This window comes from Plecotus auritus (genome assembly GCF_963455305.1).
Source record: "Plecotus auritus genome assembly, chromosome: 5".
NCBI lineage: Eukaryota > Metazoa > Chordata > Mammalia > Chiroptera > Vespertilionidae > Plecotus > Plecotus auritus.
The window spans coordinates 123,171,543-123,194,952 of record NC_137776.1 but is presented as its reverse complement, the minus strand read 5'-3'; the positions used below and the strand labels follow the sequence as shown (position 1 = coordinate 123,194,952).

General features: G+C 39.9%; 2 protein-coding genes and 1 long non-coding RNA gene across 3 annotated transcripts in view; 1 reads left to right on the top strand and 2 right to left on the bottom strand.

The window, feature by feature from the left end:
• Window positions 1-2,656: 2,656 nt before the first annotated feature.
• Window positions 2,657-5,404, bottom strand: LOC308249108. Its single transcript, XR_013960674.1, has 3 exons — window positions 4,901-5,404; window positions 3,742-3,848; window positions 2,657-2,928 (listed from the first exon to the last, which is right to left on the bottom strand). It is a non-coding gene; the product is annotated as an uncharacterized lncRNA (long non-coding RNA).
• Window positions 5,405-5,558: 154 nt separating this feature from the next.
• On the top strand, window positions 5,559-8,250 carry RRAGA (Ras related GTP binding A). Its single transcript, XM_080669878.1, has one exon. It carries the CDS (start codon window positions 5,810-5,812, stop codon window positions 6,749-6,751), a length of 942 nt encoding a protein of 313 aa, XP_080526004.1. The 5' UTR covers window positions 5,559-5,809; the 3' UTR covers window positions 6,752-8,250.
• Window positions 8,251-10,532: 2,282 nt separating this feature from the next.
• Window positions 10,533-23,410, bottom strand: part of HAUS6 (HAUS augmin like complex subunit 6) — a 51,541-nt gene continuing 38,663 nt past the window's right edge. The window contains exons 12-17 of the mRNA XM_080669877.1: window positions 22,301-22,382; window positions 19,609-19,675; window positions 19,118-19,303; window positions 16,425-16,560; window positions 12,885-13,484; window positions 10,533-11,623 (exon numbers count right to left, since the gene is read on the bottom strand). Coding sequence (XP_080526003.1) covers window positions 11,562-11,623; window positions 12,885-13,484; window positions 16,425-16,560; window positions 19,118-19,303; window positions 19,609-19,675; window positions 22,301-22,382 — 1,133 coding nt within the window. The 3' untranslated portion in view covers window positions 10,533-11,561. The remainder of the gene's footprint in view (window positions 11,624-12,884; window positions 13,485-16,424; window positions 16,561-19,117; window positions 19,304-19,608; window positions 19,676-22,300; window positions 22,383-23,410) is intronic.

Below are 23,410 nucleotides of genomic sequence, written 5' to 3'. Positions count from 1 at the left end.
AGAGGTTTGCAGGCGCACACATGCCAGTGCGCACAAAGGCTGCGGAGGTTGCCACAGGCTTTCCCTAGTGGAAGGGAGTCCTGGGGAAGGCAGACTCGGGAGCTGGGGAAGGCAGAGGTCTGCAGGCGCGCACGTGCGCAAGGGCAAGGCTGACTGGAAGCCAAGACTGTCTGCTCCGCCCTGAGACTCCACCCCATCCAAGCTGAGCACAGAGGCTATTGCAATTTGGCAAGTCTAATCCTATAAGGCTGTCTCCAGCACCAAACTTCTCCCAGCATAGACACAGCTGATCCTTACAGCCAACTGCCCTGGAGGTCAATTCCTCCCAGTGATACCAACAACAATCAAGACTTAACTACAACAAGGCTATACACACAGTCCACAAAGGGGTGCACTAAGAGTGTCCACCTCAGGTTAACTGGGGAGGCCAACCCACTGGGCCATATAGGAAACCTAGCACACAAATATACCCTACCAACTCAGGGAAGCAGTGAAAATGCGGCGTCAAAGAAACAGATCACAAACGAAAGAAATGGAGGAAAACAAACGACTGGATATAGAATTCAAAACCACGGTTATAAGGCTTTTCAAGAATATCCTAGAAAAGGCCGATAAATATAACGAGACCCTCGAAGATATGAAAAAGGACCAACTAGAAATTAAACATACACTGACTGAAATAAAAAATATTATACAGAGACCCAACAACTGACTAGAGGAACACAAGAATCAAGTCAAAGAATTGAAATACAAAGAAGCAAAAAACACTCAACTGGTAAAGCAAAAAGAAAAAAGAATTCAAAAAGTTGAAGATAGTGTAAGAAGCCTCTGGGACAACTTCAAGTGTACCAACATCAGAATTATGGGGGTGCCAGAAGAAGAGAGAGAGCAAGATACTGAAAACCTATTTGAAGAAATAATGACAGAAAACTTCCCCCACCTGGTGAAAGAAATAGACTTACAAGTCCAGGAAGCACACAGAACCCCAAACAAAAGGAATCCAAAGAGGACCACACCAAAACACATCATAATTAAAATGCCAAGAGCAAAAGACAAAGAGAATCTTAAAAGCAGCAAGAGAAAAACAGTTAATTACCTACAAGGGAGCACCCATATGATTGTCAGCTGATTTCTCAACAGAAACTATGCAGGCCAGACGGGAGTGGCAAGAAATTTTCAAAGTGATGAATAGCAAGAACCTATAACCAAGATTACTCTACCCAGCAAAGCTATCATTCAGAATTGAAGGGCAGATAAAGAGCTTCACAGATAAGAAAAAGCTGAAGGAGTTCATCACCACCAAACCAGTATTATATGAAATGCTGAAAGGTATTCTTAAAGAAGAGGAAGAAGAAAAAAGTAAAGATAAAAATTATGAACAACAAATACATATCTATGAACAAGTGAACCTAAAATCAAGTGAATTAAAAACCTGAGGAACAGAATAAACTGGTGAATATAATAGAATCAGGGGCATAGAAAGGGAGTGGACTGATAATTCTCAGGGGGAAAGGAGTATGGGAGGGTTCAGGAAGAGACTGGACAAAAATCATACACCTATGGATGAGGACAGTGGGGGGGAGGTAAGGGCAGAAGGTGGGGTGGGAACCGGGTGGAGGGGAGCTATGGGGGGAAAAAGGAGAAACAATTGTAATAATCTGAATAAAGATTTATTTTTTTTTAAAAAAAGAATATCTTTGTATATTTTCAGAAAACAACTCCAAGACCATGTGGATTCCTGCAACAGAGGAATTGACAGGACTGCTCTAGCCATGAAGACAAAAGGAGAAACAGTCCAGAGATGGAAGACGCTGACAACGCTCTGCCATACTAGCATTCAGCAGCTGTGCGTCGCTGCAGGTTGCCCAGGACCAAACCAGAGAGGGTCGGACCTGTGTTACCACCATTTGTCCACCATCCAGATATCACTGCTGACATGTACGCATAAGGAACTGTTTGACATTGAAACGGGGAATCAGAATTGTTGGACATTGAAATTGGGACTCAAAAACTGTTGGCCCAGAAAGAAACTTACTACAGACTGATTCATTTGCCTCTCAGCATAACCATTCTTGCTTGTCTCATTTTTTGTTCTTATATGTTTATTTCTAGTCTGCAGATGCAAGATTTTTTAAAGAAAAGAAATGGGGAGATGCCAGAAACGGATCATTGTCTCACTAATAGAAAGATGTGGACAGGAAACCCTGAAGGCTGGTCAACAACCTTATTTGCTCTGAAAGGTCAGAGCTAATCACTCACTATTTTTATTTATTTTTTTTATTATTATTTTTTTATTTTTTTAATTGTTTGAAGTATTAAAAATAGTAGTACATATGTCTCTTTTTTCCCCCCATTGACCTCCCCCCACCCTCCCCTTCCCCCCAGTACATGCCTTTACCTGCCCCCCCCCCAGTGTCTTTTATCCATTGGTTATGCTTATATGCCTGCATACAAGTCCTTCAGTTCATCTCTTACAGCCCCCCACCCCAAAACCTCCTCTGCCTTCCCGCTGTAGTTTGACAGTCTGTTCAATGCTTCTTTGCTTCTGTGTCTATTTTTCCCCATTTTCTTTCCTTTAAAAAATCTTGCCTCTGCAGACTAGAAATAAACATATAATAACAAAAAATGTTTGAGTCCCAATTTCAATGTCCAACAATTCTGATTCCCCGTTTCAATGTCAAACAGTTCCTTATGTGTACATGTCAGCAATGATATCTGGATGGTGGGCACATGGTGGCAATGCAGGTCCAACCCTCTCTGGTTTGGTCCTAGGCAAGCTGCTGCGTCGCACAGCTGCTGACTGCTAGCGTGGCAAGGCGTCGTCAGCGTCTCCCATCTCTGGACTGTTTCTCCTCTTGTCTTCCTGGTTGGAGCCGACCTGTCAATTCCTCTCTGTTGCAGGAATTCACATGGTCTTGGAGTTGTTTTCTGAAAATATACAAACATATTTTCGACGGAAAGTTAATAAAGGAATCTTTTCTACATAATTGATTTGGGATCCTTTTTATTTTTGCCCAAACGATTTTCCTTTGTCTTATTTAGACACCATGTGTGTTTTTCATGGGTGTCTTGCTTTATCGGGGGATCTCTGCCCTTCCCAGCTGCAAACTGTCTCACCAGCTGCGCCTCCTTCGCCAATTCAGGCTGGATTCCACTCGTTTCAGCTGCTCCCTCTATCTGCTCCGGGACAAGGCTCAGGACACATCCATCTATTCTGCCGCCATTTTGTCTCCTCTCTCTCCTGAGTTTTTCAATCACCCACTGTTTAGTTGAAACATTGTTAGCTGAAGCAGCCTCCACCTCTGTTTGTCTTATGTAAATTTCTGTTATTGGAATTTCCTGCCTAAGGGCTATGGGTGTATCCCATAGTCTTATTAAAAGGGATAGCAAGGCCAGAGTGGGGTGTAGTCCTCCCACTAGAGGTGGGCTCCCGCCTGGCCCCCAATATTCCCAGATTAATACTTTTCTAGTCTCTCTCATTTGTGTGCGGCCTTCTCCAGAACCCGAACCCTGAACCATGCGGGACGTGAAAGGGGTTCCCACGGAACCTAAAAAATAAAATAAAAAACTCATTGGCACAGAAAACAGACTGGTGATTGCCAGAGGTAGAGGTTGGGGAGTAAAATGAGTGGAGAGGGTCAAAAGGTACAAACTTCCACCCTGGCCAGTTTGACTCAGTGGGTAAAGCGTCCGTCTGCAGACCAAAGGGTCCTGAATTAAATTCCAGTCAAGGGCACGTACCTTGGTTGCAGGTTCCTCCGCAGCCAGGGCCCTGCCAGGCCCTGTACAAGCCATGTGTTTTTCTCACATCAATGTTTCTCTGTCTTTCCCTCTCTCTTCCACTCTCTCTAAAAATCAATGGGAAAATATCCTTGGGTGAGAATATAAAAATAATAAAAGAAAAGGTATGAACTTCCACTTAAAGATAAGTTTTAAGAATGTAATGTACTACTTGGTGGTTATAGTTAACAATGCTGCATTGTACATTTGAAATTAGCTAAGAGTAGACCTAAAAAATTCTCATAAGAAAAATAATTTTAAATATGTTGAGGTCAAAAAAACTTATTGTAGTAGTTATTTGGCTATATATAAAATCATTATGTTGTACACCTAAAACGAATGCAATGTTATATGTCAACTGTATCTCAGTAAAACTGGGGGAAAACATCCCTATAATCCAACATAAATACTAGAAGAATTTAAATAGCTCAAATGCTAAAAGTAAGAAATTTTCAACCTATCCATGGGACAGCAGGAATTCTGCTATTGATATATTTTAGCTAAAATCTATGTTAATATCTGATCTATTTATAGAATATGGTGTTACAGAATAGGTGACTTAGACTACAAGTGTATTAACTTTTAAACAGAAAGTAAGGTTTTTACATTAAAAATGTTTTATATGAATAAATGTAATATTAGTATTATTCAGCCTTTAAAAAGGAGAGCATGCCATTTGCAAACAATATAGATGAAACTGGAGGACATTATGCTCAGTGAAATAAACCAGACACAGAAAGGAAAAAAAGCTTGCACGGTCTCACTTAAGGGTAGAATCTTATATGTATAGTTGCAAAGAGTAGACTGGTTAACAGGGGTAAGGGAAGTGGGGAAAATGGGAGGTGCAGTTATGTAGGACAGAGATCTAACCTAAAGCATGATGACTATAGTTAATACTGTATTGAATACTGGGAATTTTCTGAGTGGATTTCAGATACTCTCACCACAAAGGTATGTTCATTAGCTTCACTGTAGTAATCATTTCACTGTGTATGATCAAATCATGTTGTACACCTTAAAGATATTATTTATATTTTTTAGGTAAAATTGCATTTCATCATTTAATAGATGTATAACTTGCCAGTGTTACTTAACCCCCTCCAAGCTTCGATTTACTCACTTGAAAATCGGGTTATTTATGCAAAGGGTCATTGTGAGGATAGAGCTAATGCACAGGTTCCATATTATAGTTTCCTCAAGCTTTGGAATGCTGATTATAAATTCTAAAGTCTGAGATGACCGGAAAAGCAGGTGTGAGAAAGGAACTTCCAAGTAGGAAAAGCACTAACTGGGAGTCGGGATATTGCCCAGTAGAAATTTACTACCGCGCAGCTTGGTAGCCCTGGGCCATCACTTAACTTCTCGAAGGCTCGCTTTCCTCATCTGTACAGGAGTCGTTCGCCCTGCCTTCGTACTCGGCAAACCGGGGGGTCTGGGAGGCCTAACTGGGCTCAGAGCTCCTTCCCCCGCGCACCGGCCTCCCGCCCGGGCCTAACACCACCCAGACACACCGCGCTCTTAAAGCCCGGCGTCACGTTTAGGGGTGGGCTGGCCGCGAGATGGCAGCATTCTCCCAAACGACCACAAGCGTACACCTTTGCGACCCTAAACCCAGCTGAAATAGAAAAACAGAACACTAGAATCCTGGGTTCCCCTTCCATTTTCTTGTTCCGAGGCCTCTGCTCGGTTTCATTAAAGAGCAGTTTATAAAAGCTCCTAAGGCTGGGACGGCCGAGCGCGGCAGTTCTCGCGAGATCGCCGCCGGAAGTGGGTGGCAGCGGAGACGCAGCGGCTTTCCTCACCGGAAGGCGAGCCGTCGCTGGAGCTGCTGCAGCCGTTTGCTCCTCTCTTCCGAGGCAGAGCTTACCCCGCCGGGCCTTGCCAACCCCAGCTCGCTCTCTCGGCCTCCCTGCCTGCTCAGTCGCGCGACCCAACCTGCGGAGCCCTCGCGACGTCCAGCTGCTCCCTCCTAACGCGCTGCAGTTAGGCCGCGCCCTGAGGCCCAGTCCGCGGCGGCTCCCGGCGGGTGATGCCCAATACAGCCATGAAGAAAAAGGTGCTGTTGATGGGGAAGAGCGGGTCGGGAAAGACCAGCATGAGGTCGATTATCTTTGCAAATTATATTGCTCGCGACACCCGGCGTCTGGGTGCCACCATTGATGTGGAGCACTCCCACGTCCGATTTCTGGGCAACCTGGTGCTGAACCTGTGGGACTGTGGCGGTCAGGACACCTTCATGGAAAATTACTTCACCAGCCAGCGAGACAACATCTTCCGTAATGTCGAGGTGCTGATTTACGTGTTTGACGTGGAGAGCCGCGAACTGGAAAAGGACATGCATTATTACCAGTCGTGTCTGGAGGCCATCCTCCAGAACTCTCCTGATGCCAAAATCTTCTGCCTGGTGCACAAAATGGATCTGGTTCAGGAGGATCAGCGTGACCTGATTTTTAAAGAGCGAGAGGAAGACCTGAGGCGTTTGTCTCGCCCACTGGAGTGCGCTTGTTTTCGAACATCCATCTGGGATGAGACGCTCTACAAAGCCTGGTCCAGTATTGTCTATCAGCTGATTCCCAATGTCCAGCAGCTGGAGATGAACCTAAGGAATTTTGCCCAAATCATTGAGGCCGATGAAGTTCTGCTGTTCGAGAGAGCTACGTTCCTGGTCATTTCCCATTACCAATGCAAAGAGCAGCGCGACGTCCACCGATTTGAGAAGATCAGCAACATCATTAAGCAGTTCAAGCTGAGCTGCAGTAAATTGGCCGCTTCTTTCCAGAGCATGGAAGTTAGAAATTCTAACTTCGCTGCTTTCATCGACATCTTCACTTCAAACACGTACGTGATGGTGGTGATGTCGGATCCGTCGATCCCGTCTGCAGCTACTCTGATCAACATTCGCAATGCCAGGAAACACTTTGAGAAGCTGGAGAGAGTGGATGGTCCCAAGCACAGCCTCCTTATGCGTTGAATGTTGCCAAATGCTCTTTCTGAAAATGCTGAATTGCCTTCCCTCCCTCCCCCGCATCCTTTTAGTATTCATAATGTGGTGTGCTTAAAAGTGGGCTTTGAATTGTGTGCTGCTTACTACTTCCATCTCTTCCCTACTCCCCATTCTTTAAATCTCGGACGCTATTTACTCAGCTATCCAGTAGAGCTTTAAGATGGCCTTTCTGAAAAGTTGGTATGGTGTAACACTAAAGTAGGTGGTGTGTGTGTATGTGTGTGTGTGTGTTCTGATTACCTGGTTATAATAGATATACACATCAAAGCCTTTACAATATCTTCCTGTATTCCTTGCAAGATTGCAAAGATGGAATGTTACTATTTTATCAGCAAGATATTAAAATGCATTTATAAATTCTTGGCTTCAGTCATAAATAAACATTTGCTGTTAGCAATTTAAAATATGGTCTTATTTGAAATAATTTGAAGGGGTTAATATGTAAATCTAAAGATTCTGACTGGCCACAAGTATTGCTTTACTAGTAAGTTTGATTTTGCGATTTTAGCCCCCCATCACCTTAAGGATGTTTCATAGCAGCTGTAACAATGATTGAACATTGAATCTGGAGCTAGACCACCTGAGCTGAGTTAGTATTCTTTTTTTTTTTAATATATTTTATTGATATTTCACAGAGAGGAAGGGAGAGGGACAGAGAGCTAGAAACATCAATGAGAGAGAAACATCGATCAGCCACCTCCTGCACACCTCCCACCGAGGATGTGCCCGCAACCAAGGCACATGCCCCTGACCGGAATCGAACCCGGGACCCTTCAGTCCGCAGGCCGACGCTCTATCCACTGAGCCAAACCGGTTTCGGCTGAGTTAGTATTCTTAAAGTACCTTCACTTACTAGCTCTGTAAACAGGGCAAGGTATTTAATTTCGCTGTTGGGTTTTGTTTTCTCATTTATAAAATGTGGATAAGAATAGCACTACAAAATAGGATTGTTAAAAGGATTTGGTTCAAACATAGAAAGCATTTAGAATGGTGTCTGTCACATACTCAGTACTGTGTCAGCTAGCAATACCACCTACTAAGCCATTCTTTTTGCCCCAACCCCACACACATACTCCAAAATTACTGGACATGGAGCCTAGCAACATATTTGAACCCTTACTAAATGCCAGGTATTAATACTTGATGTGCGTTTTCTTATTAATCCTCACAACCTATGAAGTAAATTTTCTCTCTAATGAGAAAACCGGTATGGCCTAATAGAGCTGAATCTAGGCAATATGATTACAGATCCTCTCCCTTTCCTATTACATCCCACTGACAGAAGTGTTAATCATAAAAATCCTAGCTTTTTAAGTGTATATTACTTTGTATAATTCCCCTGATTTTACAGATGGAAGAAACAAGCCCAGTAAGTTAAGTAACTTATCTCAATAGTGGTTAAGTCACTTTTGGGCAAGATCACTTTCCCATCTGCATTTGTCTGGAAATTGGATAATACCGAATCACATTCTTAGATTAACTAGTTTGAGGGAAGAACATTCCTAATTTGGATTGGCAATGTGGTATGGTGAAATCAGAAAACAGATCTAAAATGTCCCTTTCCAGCTGCCTTAAAGCAATCTACATTATTTTAGAGCCAAGAAACCTCTGACCAACTCCTCTCACCTCCTTTTACAAATGAGACATTAGCTCTGTACACAGATTAAATATAAGCAATAAACTTTACAGCTGTATGTGGCTGACAATGTCCCCTACCTGTGAAGAGCAATAAGCTAACTGGATGCAAGTAATTAAACTCATCTACTTGGAGCCTTTGGCAGTAAGTTAATATAAAGGCTCCAGATGAAAACTCTGAAGGTATAGATGTACTTTTTAAAATACTTCATTAGTGACTCTAATAATTAAAATGGCAGTAACAAAATGCTCATATCTGAATTTCACAAATTTCTGTTGATAAAGTTACTGGTATAAATATATGTGATCATTTTTTTTGAAGGGCATGGTTCTTTTTTTTTTTTTTTTAATATATTTTGATTCTCCACAGAGGGAGAAGGATAGAGAGTGAGAAACATCAATCAGCTGCCTCTTGCACACCCCCTACTGGGAATGTGCCGGCAACCAAGGTACATGCCTTTGACTGGAATCGAACCTGGGACCCTTCAGTCCACACGCCGACGCTCTATCCACTGAGCCAAACCGGTTAGGGCGGGCATGGTTCTTTTTTATATAAAAATCTAGCAAGTTCCAGGGCCAAGTGATATAATATTGAATGTTTATTCAATACCAGAGCATGTAGAACATATTTACAATATACTTTAGCACTTTCCTTACATTGAGGAAAATGTCCTTAAACCTATTTCAGTTTACTCAGAGTAGGAAAAAATAGGGTTTCCTTTTATACAGGTCTCAAGAATTCCTGTTTTTCCTTTAGATAAAATTGACTTTGCCCTGGTGGGGTGGCCTCTGTTGGTTAGACTGGAGATTGAACCCTCAACTTTAGCATATCAGGATGATGCTCTAACCCAGTGGTCGGCAAACTCATTAGTCAACAGAGCCAAATATCAACAGTACGACGATTGAAATTTCTTTTGAGCCAAATTTTTTAAACTTAAACTTCTCCTCACGCCACTTCTTCAAAATAGACTCGCCCAGGCCCATGGTATTTTGTGGAAGAGCCGCAGGTGGCTCGCGAGCCGCAGTTTGCTGACCACTGCTCTAACCAACTGAATTTGGCTAGGGTTAGCTCTTAAGCTTTTTGGTGTGATAATTACCAAGAAAGCATATTTAAAACGCAGATTCCTAATCCCCATTTTAGACCTATATAATCTATCTGTCACAGGTGTTTCCGAGTCCATCTTAAGTCATTTAAACTCCCTGGCTTCAGCCCATCTGCAAAAGAGGTATAATAATCACTATCTTAACAGTTATAATAATTAGATGAAATTATACATAAGTAACTAGTAATGGCTCTGGTACTTAGATGATGCCCTATCCTCCCTAACATTAATTTTGGATTTACAGACACCAAGTTTTAAGATAGACTAGAGAATTTAGTTTCCCAGTATACCTATAGAGTCCTTTATTGGTTGTATTAATAAAGGAATATAGCACCTTAGGAGCTTTTTTTTTTTTTTTCCACTGCAAGTATGTGCTTTTTTTCTGTCTTTTCTCACACAGTGGCCTTCAAACTGGGATTGAACAAACAATTTAGAGAAGCTCAAAATGAGTGAAAGATAATGATTAAGCCCCCACTTCCAGAACTCTCCCCTCCCCTTTTCTCCTCTCCCTGCCAGTTTTTTGGCAAGTGAACATGGTTTTAATGGTTAAGAGTTGGGGCAAGATAGAGGGGTACTGTTGGTGCTATTGCCTTCCAGTGTGTACTCATTCCTCCTGATTCATAGAGAGCCATGGGATGTACTCACTTGATTCTAGAGATAAGCGCTTTTCTTGGCCAGAGACCATGACTGAGTGAGGCAGGATTTTGTACAAGAGGCCTTACATGTGACTCCCATTCCTGAGCCACATCCTACTGTCCTGGCCTTTTAGTTATTTGTGGTTCTTTAAGGACGGAAAATATGGTCAAATCCTAGCTTTACCACTGACTTAGCTGTGTGACACTGAACAAGTTATTTAACCCCAAATTCAGTTTTCTCAAGTTATTTTGAGACTATTCTGTAGGCTGTGGGGAACTGGAAGAAAGCAATATAATCAAAATTAGCTCCTTTTCCACAAAAACAGTGCCCTCACCGCCCCCTCCCCCCGAAAAAAAAACACACACAAATTTTTTAATTTGCATTCTTTTCTGTTAAAATATAAAAGTAGGGTTAAATTAAATTCTCATAGTCTAAATTAGACTAAATATAAATCTGCTATACAACCCAATGAATGGATTTATAGTTTGATAGTGTTCCTTAAAAGTGTCTAGTCATCTTCCATCTTTTTCTTTTTTACTAAATTCATTCTGCTCCAGTCTTCACGTATCACATGCACTTTATCCCATAAGACATCATTTTTCAGCATCAACCTACTTGAATAATCAATCATGAAGCCTGTTTAGAGCTTTCCAAACTTAAACTTTGTCCTTTGACTACACACCTCAAGGCACTATTTTTCTCTTTTATTTTTTATTTTTTGTTAGTACCAGAATGTTCTATTAAGAAATAATAAAAGTTCTATATTTCCCTAAAATGAAAGATCAATGTATTCAATAGCTATTATGTTAACCATGTAATAAGTGTACATCAAAAACTACTCATCCTTATGTTAATTAACTGAAATTATAACAGTAAATTTAACTACTACTTTGCCATTTTCTTAATGCTTATAAGATTATTCAAGAAATCAAAATGGCTTCACATAACTTGATGTTTGCTTTCCAAGTACTTCACATTTCAACTCCACTAACCTAAAAACATTAGAAGAGGCTAAAGGGAATTAAGACTTTTTAGACCTTGAAAAATGTCATTTTTGGGGAGGCGCTTAAATTTTTTTGGCTTTTTTTCCTATCACCATTTATCCCCCCTATAACTCCTCCACCTCCACCCACTCCTATAAGTCTGTGGTGTTTTTGTGTTGTTTTTATTTATTTTAGTGAGAGGAAGGGAGAGGGAGAGAAACACCAATGTGAGAAACATCAACCAGCTGCCTCCTGCACAATTCTACAAGCCAGCAACCCGGGCATGTGTCCTGACCAGGAATCAAACAGGTGACTTCTCATTTCATGGGAGGATGCTTAACCAACTGAGCCACATCAGCTAGGGCTATAAGTCTATTTTTAAATCAACTTGCTTCAACTGAAGTGTGCAACGTAAGTAAATTATCTCTTCAACTCAGACGGCGATTCTTTTGCATCAAGGCTCTTATTCAAGATTTCTGCTTCTGCAAAATTGATTTTAAAGAAGAGAAAAGGATATGCAAACATTACCAAAAAAATCAAATAGAACAGATTCCAAGTAGTAGCAAATTTCGGTCTTCTTAAGTAAAAAGTTCACATATAGATATTTAACTATGATAAAATTACCATCATTCTCACTGAGGTATTCCCCAGAGAATATCAATATATCCCTCTTAGTATACTTTTTTTTTTTACCCTCTTAGAATACTTTTCAATATACCAGTGTTTAATTATCATGGGCAAATCAGAGTGACATATAATGAATTATCACCAGACCCATATCTGTTCTAACATGCTTTAAGAGCAGTTTTTATAACTCTTTACCATGAAAATTTTCAAACATATAAAAAAGAATTACGATTAACCTAATGTAGTTAGCTTCAATAATTCAATAATTATTTAATACTGTTAATGAGTTAAATGGTGTCCCCCGAACAGATAGGTTGAAGTTTTAACCCCAGAACCTTATTGGAAATAGGGTCATTGCAGATATGATCAGTTAGGATGAGGTCATTGTAGAGTAGGATGGGCCCTTTATCTACATGACTGGTGTCCTTATAAGAAAGTGCAGAGTTGCACGGGGGAGAACGCCATGTGAAGAGGAAGGCAGAGGAAGTATGGCGTTATGCTGCCACAAGCCAAAGAACACCTGGGGCTACCAGAAGCTAGACGAGGCAAGAAGGATCTTCGTCTAGTGGCTCAGAGAACATGGTTCTTGCCAACACCTTGAGGCTGGTTTCTAGCCTCCAGAACTTATTGTCTGAAGAGACAATAAATCTCAATTTAAGCTACCCAGTTTGCTTTGGCAGACCTAGAAAACTAATACACTGACCTTACTTGTTTTATCATCCCACCCACACCAAATTTATTTTAAAGCAAATCACAGATATTATATTACAAAAATGATTATTTAACAGTTTCTCAACTTTTTTAGAACCATCTTCCACTAGCCAAGAAGATTTTGATGAAATTACCTTTATTAGTTTGTATTACAAAAGCAATAGGTTTCAAGTTTTTGGTTTTGTTTTCAAACCATCCCAGACTAATTGTAAACTACATACACATCACTAAAGATTCTGAAAGTACCCATAATAGTGATGGGTACACTTTTCTCATCCTAGCCAAAACAATGAGCATATTTTGTCACATTAACAAAGATCATGTAGCATTTATTGTGTACTATTCTTATGAGAAGTTGAGAGAAAACTTTAGCAAGTTAACATGCACAGGTCTATTTAATCTTACCTTTTAAATAAGGTGGAAGTTCTTCAAGACTACATGGCCTTGTGGTCCTCAATCTTTGTTCCACTGGAGAAAACTTAATTAGTGGTGAAAGAGACCGTTTTCTTTCACCAAGGGACATTCGTAAAGATGGTTTTGTATAGTCAGTATGCAAATCTTGAGTGTCCAGCAGGTTAAGCATATCATCTGTTTGCATGGTTTGAGGAGCAGGGCTCAATTCTGGTTTGTGTCTTTCAGGTATTTCAGAATTAAAGAGGTAAGTTTCTTCCTTTTTCTTGATAAAAGATTTTTTCAGAGCCTCATATCTACTGTAAATAGCCTGTACATGGGAGTCTGATTTTGGAGTAGTCTGTCTTTCTCCCACAACATCTTCTGGGAAAATGCTACTGTGCATAGGACTATTTGGATCCAGTTTAAAATTGGCCTCTGTACTATTGGAGCTATTAAGACTTAAATGACCAACATCTTCTGGAAGAGTTTCATGTAATATGCCAAAATCAATATCCTTAAAACCTCTATGTTCAGTATCCATTTGAATTGATTCTGTACTTCTGTTATCTTCTATTTTAACAGCTTTTCTCCATGAGCTCCTAATATCACTGACTAATTAAAGGGGGAGTAGAAAAAAACACAATTTACCAATATTCCCAAACACAGCATGCAAATAAACATTTCATTTCTAAGGCTCAAGATAAAGCTACTGAGTATATGTTCCACAGATATGCTAGTTGAATGATAAGGCTCCACAATATACCAAAGCCCAACAAGATCAAAGAACTTATCTCCAACTAATCACACATAAATAACAAAACCTATTCCTGAAATGTGCATATACTTTCGCACAGTACATACAAATTACATGTATCAAAAAGATATTTTGGCCAGAGTTCAGCAAACCTTTTCTGCAAAAGGCCAGGTAGTAAGTAATATTTTAGGCTTTGCAGGCCATCCAGTCTACATCAACTATTCAACTCTGCCACTGTAGCATGAAAGCATCCATAAACAATATGTTGACAAATGAGCAAGGTTATGTTCAATATAACTTTACAAAAAAACACAGGACAGTGTGTTAGGCTTTGTGATTCAATTCAATCTGAAGTGACCAATTTAAATTTGAATATATCATTTCTAGCAGCAAAATGGAAATTATATTTAACTAGAGGCCCAGTGCATGAAATTGGTGCACGGGGGGGGAGAGGAGGGGCAGCGGGTGTCCCTTAGCCCAGCCTACACCCTCTCCAATCTGGCACCCCTCAAGGGATGTCCAACTGCCCATTTAGGCCCAATCCTACTGGGATCAGGCCTAAACGGGCAGTCGGACATCCCTCTCACAATCCAGGACTGCTGGCTCCCAACTGCTCGCCTGCCTGCCTTCCTTGATTGCCCATAACTGCTTCTGCCTGCCAGCCTGATCACCCAACCACTCCCCTCCCAGCCTGATGCCTACCTGCTCCCCTGCCAGCCTGTTTGCCCCTAAGTGCCCTCCCCTGCAGGCCTGGTCACCCCTAACTGCCCTCGCCTGCAGGCCTGATCCCCCCCAACTGCTCTCCCCCGCAGGCCTGGGTCCCCCCCAACTCCCCTTCCCCGCAGGCCCAGTAGCCCACAACTGCCCTCCCTTGCAGGCCTGGTCCCTCCCAACTGCCCTCCCCTGCTGGCCATCTTGTGTCCACATAAGGGCAGCCATCTTGTGTATTGGAGTGACCGTCAATTTGCATATTATTCTTTGATTAGATGGGATTAGATAGGATAGAGGCCTGGTGCATGGGTGGGGGCCAGCTGGTTTGCCCTGAAGGGTGTCCCGGATCAGGGTGGGGGTTCCCTTGGGGCATGGGGTGGCCTGGGTGAGGAGCCTGTGGTTGTTTGCAGGCCAGCCACACCCCCCGGCAACCCAAGCGAAGGCCCTGGTATCTGGGATTTATTTATCTTCTACAATTGAAACTTTGTATACTGGAGCAGAGCCAAGCCTTCTGCTCCCTCTGTGACAGCAGCCATTTCTGTTGGGATTTATTTATCTTCTATAATTGAAACTTTGTAGCCTTAAGCAGAGGCCAGGCAGGTCAGGGCTGCAGAAGCTTGGCTTCCTCCATCTCTGGGGGCAACTCAAGCCTCCTGCTCTCTCCAGCTCTGTGGCTGCCGCCATTTTTGTTGGGATTTATTTATCTTCTATCATTGAAACTTTGTAGCATTGAGTGGAGGCCTGGGCCAGCAAGGGCAGGTGGAAAGCTTGGCTTCCTCCATTGCTGGGGAAACCCAAGCCTCCCTCCTGCTCTCTCTGTGGCTGCAGCCAACTTGGTTGGGTTTATTTGCATATTCGCTCCTGACTGGCTGGTGGGCGTGGCTTATGGGTGTAGCTGAGGTATGGTCAATTTGCATATTACTCTTTTATTAGATAGGATCACTCAACAGGATGATGTGCCTACATAAGGACAATATCAGAACTTCACACAAATTATAGGTTATTAAAAAAATGTATTGGCCCCTAGCCAGTTTGGCTTAGCGGACAGTGTTGGCCTGCAGACTGAAGGGTCCCAGGTTTGATTCCAGTCAAGGGTACACCCCCGTATTGTGAGCTCGATTCCCATTGGGGGGCGTGCAGGAGGCAGCTGATCAATGATTCTCTCTCATCATTGATGTTTCTTTTTTTTATATATATTTTATTGATTTTTCACAGAGAGGAAGGGAGAGGGATAGAGAGTTAGAAACATCGATCAGCTGCTTCGTGCACACCCCCTACTGGGGATGTGCCCGCAACCGAGGTACATGCCCTTGACCGGAATCGAACCTGGGATCCTTCAGTCCGCAGGCCGATGCTCTATCCACTGAGCCAAACCGGCCAGGGCTCATCATTGATGTTTCTATCTCTCTCTCCCTCTCCCTTCCTCTCTGAAATAAAAACATATTTTTAAAAATGTATTGGGCATTCTGGCTGGCTTAGGAGGGGTAGGAAAGATCTCTGAGCACAGTTTTTGGCTGATGCTGCTCGTTACTGCCTGGGAGATCACAACCTCTATACTCATAGATCAGATGTGAAGGCAGAGGATTTTTTTAAGTGATCACCTAAAATATTTTTCAGGAAAAAGTCAAGTAAAACAAAAAACAAAATTGTACAGTATCAGGGCAAAATAATTTTACTGAAGAGGACTGCCATATAAGTGAGAGTGCCCACATGTAATACTTCAATAAAAGTCCCTTATGTCAAAACAAAGACCCATTGCCACTAAACTTAAGAGTTTCTGTTTTTGTTTTTTAATATATTTTTTATTTCAGAGAGGAAGGGAGAAGGAGATAGAAACATCAATGATGAGAGAATCATTGATCGGCTGCCTCCTGCACGCCCCTTACTGAGATTGAGTCCACAACCCAGGTATGTGCCCTTGACCAGAATTGAACCTGGGACCCTTCAGTCCGAAGGCCAACGCTCTATCCACTGAGCCAAACCAGCTAGGGCAGTAAAGGAGTTTTAAAGTGAGCTTCCAAAAGATTTCTCAGACCACGGTAATGTATAAAAAAGAAAGTAAGTGATAGAAAACATTATTAACTTACTCAAGTTTTCTGGAGTTCGGGGAATTTGGTTCCTAGTTAAGAATGGGTTAGAAACTAGAGAGTCAATCAGTTCCTCTAATTTTACTTCTCTTCCTGTAGAGGGCTGTGGTGAATCAGATAATACTGTCCTCACAACCTAAAACAGAAAAGGAGAGGTAAAGCAAAAATTACCCCAAAATTAAGCCCATTGGTAGAATGCAACAAAAGCCCTAATAACAGAAAGCACTTTACAGTCAGCAGTCCTTCCCACTGCAGATGGCATAAAAGTACACTCAACAGTGTAGCTTCCAGATACCCCTTACAGACTAGGCACAATCCTACAAGGCAGCCATTTTCAATCTTTTTCATTTAATGGCACACATAAACTAATTACTAAAATTCTGCGGCACTAAAAAATATATTTTATGCTGATGACAAAAAAAATAGATATAATTTTTTATTAATTCACACCAGATGGCTATTGTACTAGCTGTTGTCATTTTTTTATTTGACAATCTAAGGGAAAAGAACTCAGTAGCCCTGACTAAATAGTCAGTATGGCATGTTTTAAAAATTCTTTCAGCACACCAGTTGAAAATTGCTGCTATAAGATAACACAAAACAGTTTCCTCCCTTATCTTAAATGGATATTCCATTATAAAGGAGAGAACAGATAAGACTCTTTATACTTAGTAAGATTTGGAGGTAGTTCTGACTACACAGTGACCTAAAACTCAACTACCATCTGCTACACCATTGAGCTTGACAACTCTGTATCTGCTAAAATGACAGTTTTAAAGCAAGCAGATTCTTAATTATTAACCATTTGCACAGTAACACTTCTATTAATAAATAGAATACATTCTGACAATGTATTTCTTTGCCAGAAACCTCATTATCAAATATAAATTAGTGAACAAGGCATAGATGCTTTCTAAAATAAAGAAAACAAAGTATACAATATGAAAATAGCACTCTGTATTAATTAAAAGTAACTAAATCCAAAAATATGCAAATTAAAATATCTGCCCCTTGAAATCCATAAAGAATAAATTTCCAACAACCATAATCAAATTGGTCTGCACTTACCCTCCCCTGTGAAAACAGAGGGCTTTTTAGAATTCAAATACTAAATATTCCTTGTCACCAACACTATTAAAGAAGATTCATTTCACTTTATTTTCAGAGCTTTATGATGTTTTTAGGACTCTTCTTTTCCATCCCATCCATTCCACTGCTACTATAAATACTTTTAATCAGAGAATGTGCCTTTCCTTCCATCGGGAAAGAAAAAAGACTGACAACCTTTTCTTTAGTGTAATCAACTAACAAAGAAAACAATAGGACTTTAGAAATTTAAAAATACTTAGAGCCCTAGCCGCTGTGGGTCAGTTGGGTGGGCATTATCCCGTGCACCAACATGTTGCCAGTTCGATTCCCAGTTTGGGGCACAAACCCAGGTTTTAGCTGGATAACCCAGTAGGGTGCATGCAGCAGGCAGCCAAACCATGTTTCATTCTCACATCAATGCTTCTCTCTCTCTCTTTTCCTTCCTCTCTCTAAAAATCAAGAGAAATCTTTTTAAGAAAAATATTTAGAGACCATAAAACTGGCCCACCTCCTCATGTTACAAATAAGAAAAATGTCTGACATCCAGTTCTCTTATTTGGACAATATTCATTTACTTTGATCAAAATTGAGATAAAGGAGGGAATTCCAATACCTGAATCAATATGTACTAAACCAGCCCTAGCCGATTTGACTCAGTGGATGGAGCGTTGGCTGCGGACTGAAGGGTCCCAGGTTCGATTCTGGTCAAAGGCATGTACCTGGGTTGCAGGTTCCCCAGCCCTGGTCGGGGTGTATGCAGGAGGCAACCAATTGATGTGTCTCTCTCACATCAATGTTTCTCTCTTTCTGTCTCTCCCCTATCCTTCCACTCTCTCTAAAAATCAATGGAAAAATAAACTATATTTTTTTTTTTTTTTAAAAAAGAGTACTAAACCAAATTTTTCTTTTAGTCTCTCAAGAGCTGATTTATTCTCTGAATGTTTATCTCAATTCAAACAATGCTAAGGGATGTTGTGGGAAACTGTAATAAAAATAACATTAGAGAATGCTTAAGCATTTGTGTAAACTGATTACTGTAATACTACTGAGCAATAGTAATATTGTGGTCACTTGTCAATAAAAAGTAGAACAGCATTAAGTTAGGAAAACCTAGATCATTAATAATGATGCACTTAATTATTCTGAAATACTTAGAAAGCAGGACAAAAACTTTGCTCAGTGATAATATAATATTTTGTTCTAATATTCAAAAGGAGAGGAAGCTCAGCTAAGCAACAGACAACATTCATGAAGCATTTTAATAGAGCATAACCCTTGGGTATATTTACCCCAACAACTGAGATTTAATGGTTAACTCCAAAAATAGCATACATGTTATTATTTTTATACTTTTGGATATTTATAGGATGGGACATGAGTTCTAAACCATGGAGGTAATCTTAACTAAGTAAGTTTATATATATGAAATCTATTTCTACTTTTGGAAGGAACAATTTTGCTTTAACCATGAGTTTTATTATCTGTGACCTCCTTTCCCAAATTTCCCCCAGTAAATCAATAATTAACTGTACTTCATTTTCAATCACAACACTATAGAGAAAATAACAGATATTTCAGTATACTTTTTACAATCTTTTTCTAACCTCTTCAGCCAGGTGATCTTGCTCTTTCTGGAATGGATCAATTTTTTTAACTGGCAGAGGCCCTCCTAATGCACTACTCTCTGTATTCTTTGCAATATATGATGATGGAAAGTCTTCCCCTTCACACTCTGGTGTTTTCTTAGAAATTGTTTCAGTTTTTTCTCTAGATGTTCCAATCTTCATGTCCTGAAGAAGACAGACATATGTTAAAATCTTAATAATTGCGCCTGATTTTCATTAGAGGTTCTTGAGTTATCATGAACCTATAAAAATTTACTAACATTATTGTGAAATTATATGTTCACTGGCACAATTAAATAATTCCAATATTCCCCTGTATAAGCAACAGGGAATTGTTAATCGAAACGGCACATAATGTGCAAATACTAAAAAATGTGAAAATAAAATTTTAATTTAATTGGGGTATCAACAAAAATAAATAATATTTTATCCTAAGTATGATCAGAATTAAAAATTGTTTTAAAATGTACCTTTTCAAATATTGTAACACTGTTTCCATCTGATGATGAAACTGGCTGAAACAGGGAAGAAGCAGGGCTAAAAGGAAAAATAAAACAAACAAATCCAAGTTATGAGTAGGAAAGAATCCCATACACTTTATATATCTGAATATTCTTAAAAAACTGTCTGCCCCGTATCTGTCCGTTACGATTTCTCTCAATTCGTCCCGGTCATCAAAAGGCAGTTTATTCTACGGAGGTATGGTGACAATTAGAGCAGTACTGCAGCTCAATTTGTGTATCAGCCTCCCAAATTATAAATATTTGCCTTACCTGCTATATATTTTAAGTCATCAGCATTTTTTACAAGGGTTAAATGATTTGATGAACACTCAAAAACTTGAATAAAGGGTAAGAACAAATTCAATTAATTAGATTGGCATTATTACAACATCCTCAATCTTTAGATCACAGAATTTCATTGTAACAGAGACTTTCAGATTCTTTTGATATTTCATGACCAAAATCAATATCTCTTATGCTGACTTTTGCTCTATAGCAAGTATGTTATACTAACAATAGTCATAAGGTTATTCACTTTGTTGCATTCTACACATAGTATCCCTTAATCTCTTAGATTCCCTTGTTCCTTTGAATAACATAAAAACCTTATGTATCTTGCCCAGCCAGTTTGGCTCAGTGATTAAACGTTCACCCATGAACTAAAAGGTCACTGGTTCAATTCCCGGTCAGGGCATAAGCCCAGCTTGCGGGCTCAATCCCCGGTAGGGGGCGTAGGAGGGAGCTGATAGGTAATGTTGCTCTCTCGTTGATGTTTCTCTCTCTCTCTTTCCCTTCCTCTCTCTTTAAAAAAATGAATAAACATATTTTAAAAACCTTATGTATCTTTTCATTATAATTATAAAATAAGTTATTAAATTTCTAAAGCCTTTAAGCATTGACAACTTTATCTTCATCTTGAAAGAACTTTCAAATTCAATCATGGACTGGGTCTTCTTATGTCCAAAAGCTTTTCTATTCTAGGTTATATGAAAGGCAGGATTACCAGAGACCACTTTTCAACATCAACCATGTCAGTGCACCCGGCTGGTGTGGCTCAGTGGTAGAGCATCGACCTATAAACCAGGAGGTCAGGGTTCAATTCCCAGTCAGGGCATATGCTCAGGTTGCAAGCTCAATCCCCAGTGTGGGGCATGCAGAAGGCAGCCAAACAATGATTCTCTATCATTGATGTTTCTATCTCTCTCTCTCCCCCTTCTCCCGTCCTCTCTGAAATCAATACAAATATATATATATTTTTAAACGTCAGTGCTTTAATTTCTGTTCATAGCCAGAAATAAAAAATTAACACTTTGCAAATATTTTATAAAATAGCAAATATGCTCCTTCCAAACAATTCAAAATCACTGAAATTGCTCGTTTCAGCTTCACCTAAACAGAATATAATCTACATATCAAAGGCAAAAAATAAACTATCTACTGCAATTTTATCTTAATTATTCCAAAAACTCAACATTAAAATGGCCAAAAGCCCTGTGAAGGAGGTCCAATAATCTATGCACCAAGGCCACCAAGATGCCATCATGAGATGGTGAGCTCCTTGAAGAAAAAGACTATGTCTTTCCAAAGGCTACTCCCAAGGGAGTATATTTGTATTTGATTGCTACTTGATAATGCTTAATTTCAATAAAAAACCAAATATATTCCCCAAGTACATTGCATACATTTAGTTTAAAGATTTTTGCTTATAGCCCTAGCTGGTTTGGCTCAGTAGATAGAGAGTTGGCCTGTGGACTGAAGAGTTCTGGGTTCAATTCGGGTCAAGGCACGTACCTCAGTTGTAGGCTCAATCCCTGGCCCTGGTTGGGGCACGAGCAGGGGGCAACCAATCAGGCAACCAATCAATGTATCGGTCTCTATCTCTCCCTCTCCCTTACACTCTCTCTAAAAATAATGGAAAAATATCCTCAGGTGAGGATTTAAAAGATTTTTTCTTATATAATCTGGCATCAGTTTTAAGGGCCAAAAAGGGATAACAGAAAAAACAGGCAATAAAAACATAAGAATACTCCTGAAGTTAGAACAAATTAAGTAGGTTCAGTTTTTCATATGTTAAATTATGGGATTTGAATGAATCAGAAGCCTTTCTTTGTTTAAAAGAATGAACTTTTTATCAAATGGCATGTAAAAATCCCAACATATAATAGAGATAAACGAGCAAACTGCTCAGGTTGAAGTGGGAAAGGTGGGACTGCCAACAGGCTGAATTAGATTCAATCCACGGAACCAGAGGGTGCTTCAGAATACAGGCTGAAAACTACAAAGTGGATGATCTCAAAGATCCCTAAACTCTTGGATTTAGTCAAGAGCTACAAGTGGTTTCAAAGAAGTTCACAGACAAAAAAGACAAAAATTCAAATTCCCAAACTTGCATTAGATAATCTCCACATGTGTTTTTCATAAAAATGAGACGATTCCCATGAATCCCAACATTTTTATAAAGAAAAGAAAAAAGTATGTCCATGTATCAGAAATGTTGAATCTTTCCTGAAAATATAGACTTGCAGTGGAAAAATACTGTCTGCATAAGAGAAGAAAATTTTGGACTCTTGCACATTAAAAAAGCTTGGAAACTGACTAAAGATGGAACTATTAATTAACAAAGGGGGAAGAAAATCAATATGAAAATCATTTGTTTTACCTGTTGGTTAAATCATATACAGTTCCCAGTATATCACTGGCTCTTCTACAATCATTTTCCTGGTTATGCTGTTTAGGTGTATCTAAAGGAACAGAAAAATTAATTACTCTTTATGTTTTTACATTGTAATATTCAAGAATCTCTTGAAATTTTACAACTTAAACAAAAAAAATAACAAAAAAATCAAAATAATACATATGCTAACAAGAAAAGACAATTATTCAATTGTCAAGTATAAAGTGATAGGCAGGACAGTGATAGAGAATATCTATTAATAGTCTTTTCTAAAAAGATCAATAATTCATACTGTTTCCAAAAGGGACAGTCTATATTTCTCCAGCATTATATAGCCATGTTTCATATTTAAATACACAGACCACGCAATTACCATGTAAACCAGCAAAGCAAAAAAGATAAAGTTCTTAGCATATTTCAGCCCAGCATCTATGGTATTAGTCAACCTATGTACTTATTCTTCAACAAGCACCAAGAACTATGTGCCACTACTGAACTAACAATGGAAGAAAGAAATGATGGGAGGCCTGCCTTCAAAAGGTTAGTATAGAAAAGCAAATTGATGAGTAGAGAATTGTGGTATATTACTACAGTATTATGACAGAAGTATACACAGAATGCAGGAAGGCAGAAAGGCATCTGACCCAGACTAAGGAAACATGGAGAAGGCATGAAAGTGCTAGGAGAATAAGATACAAGTTTGGTATGCAAGAGCATGGAGTATATGTAGTGGAAGCATGGTAAGAAATGAAACTGGTAAGGAAAGCCATTGCTATATTACAGAGGATGATATTCCAGGGGCTCCCCTTCTTTCAACATGTTAGATTCTGAAAGACTATTATACACGTGTCCAAAGTGTTACTATATAAAAAGTCAATGTGCACTATATAAAGTTTTCCTTTTAATCCAACATAATAGTATATCAACTTACAACATTTTCAATCTCTTTGCTTTTGAAGCTACTAATTATAGTGAAACTAGAGGCCCAGAGCACAGGGCGGGGGGGGTGGGGGGGGAGGGGGTGTCCCTCAGCCCAGCCTGCACCCTCTCCAATCTGGGATCCCTCGAGGGATGTCCGCCTGCTCGTTTAGGCCC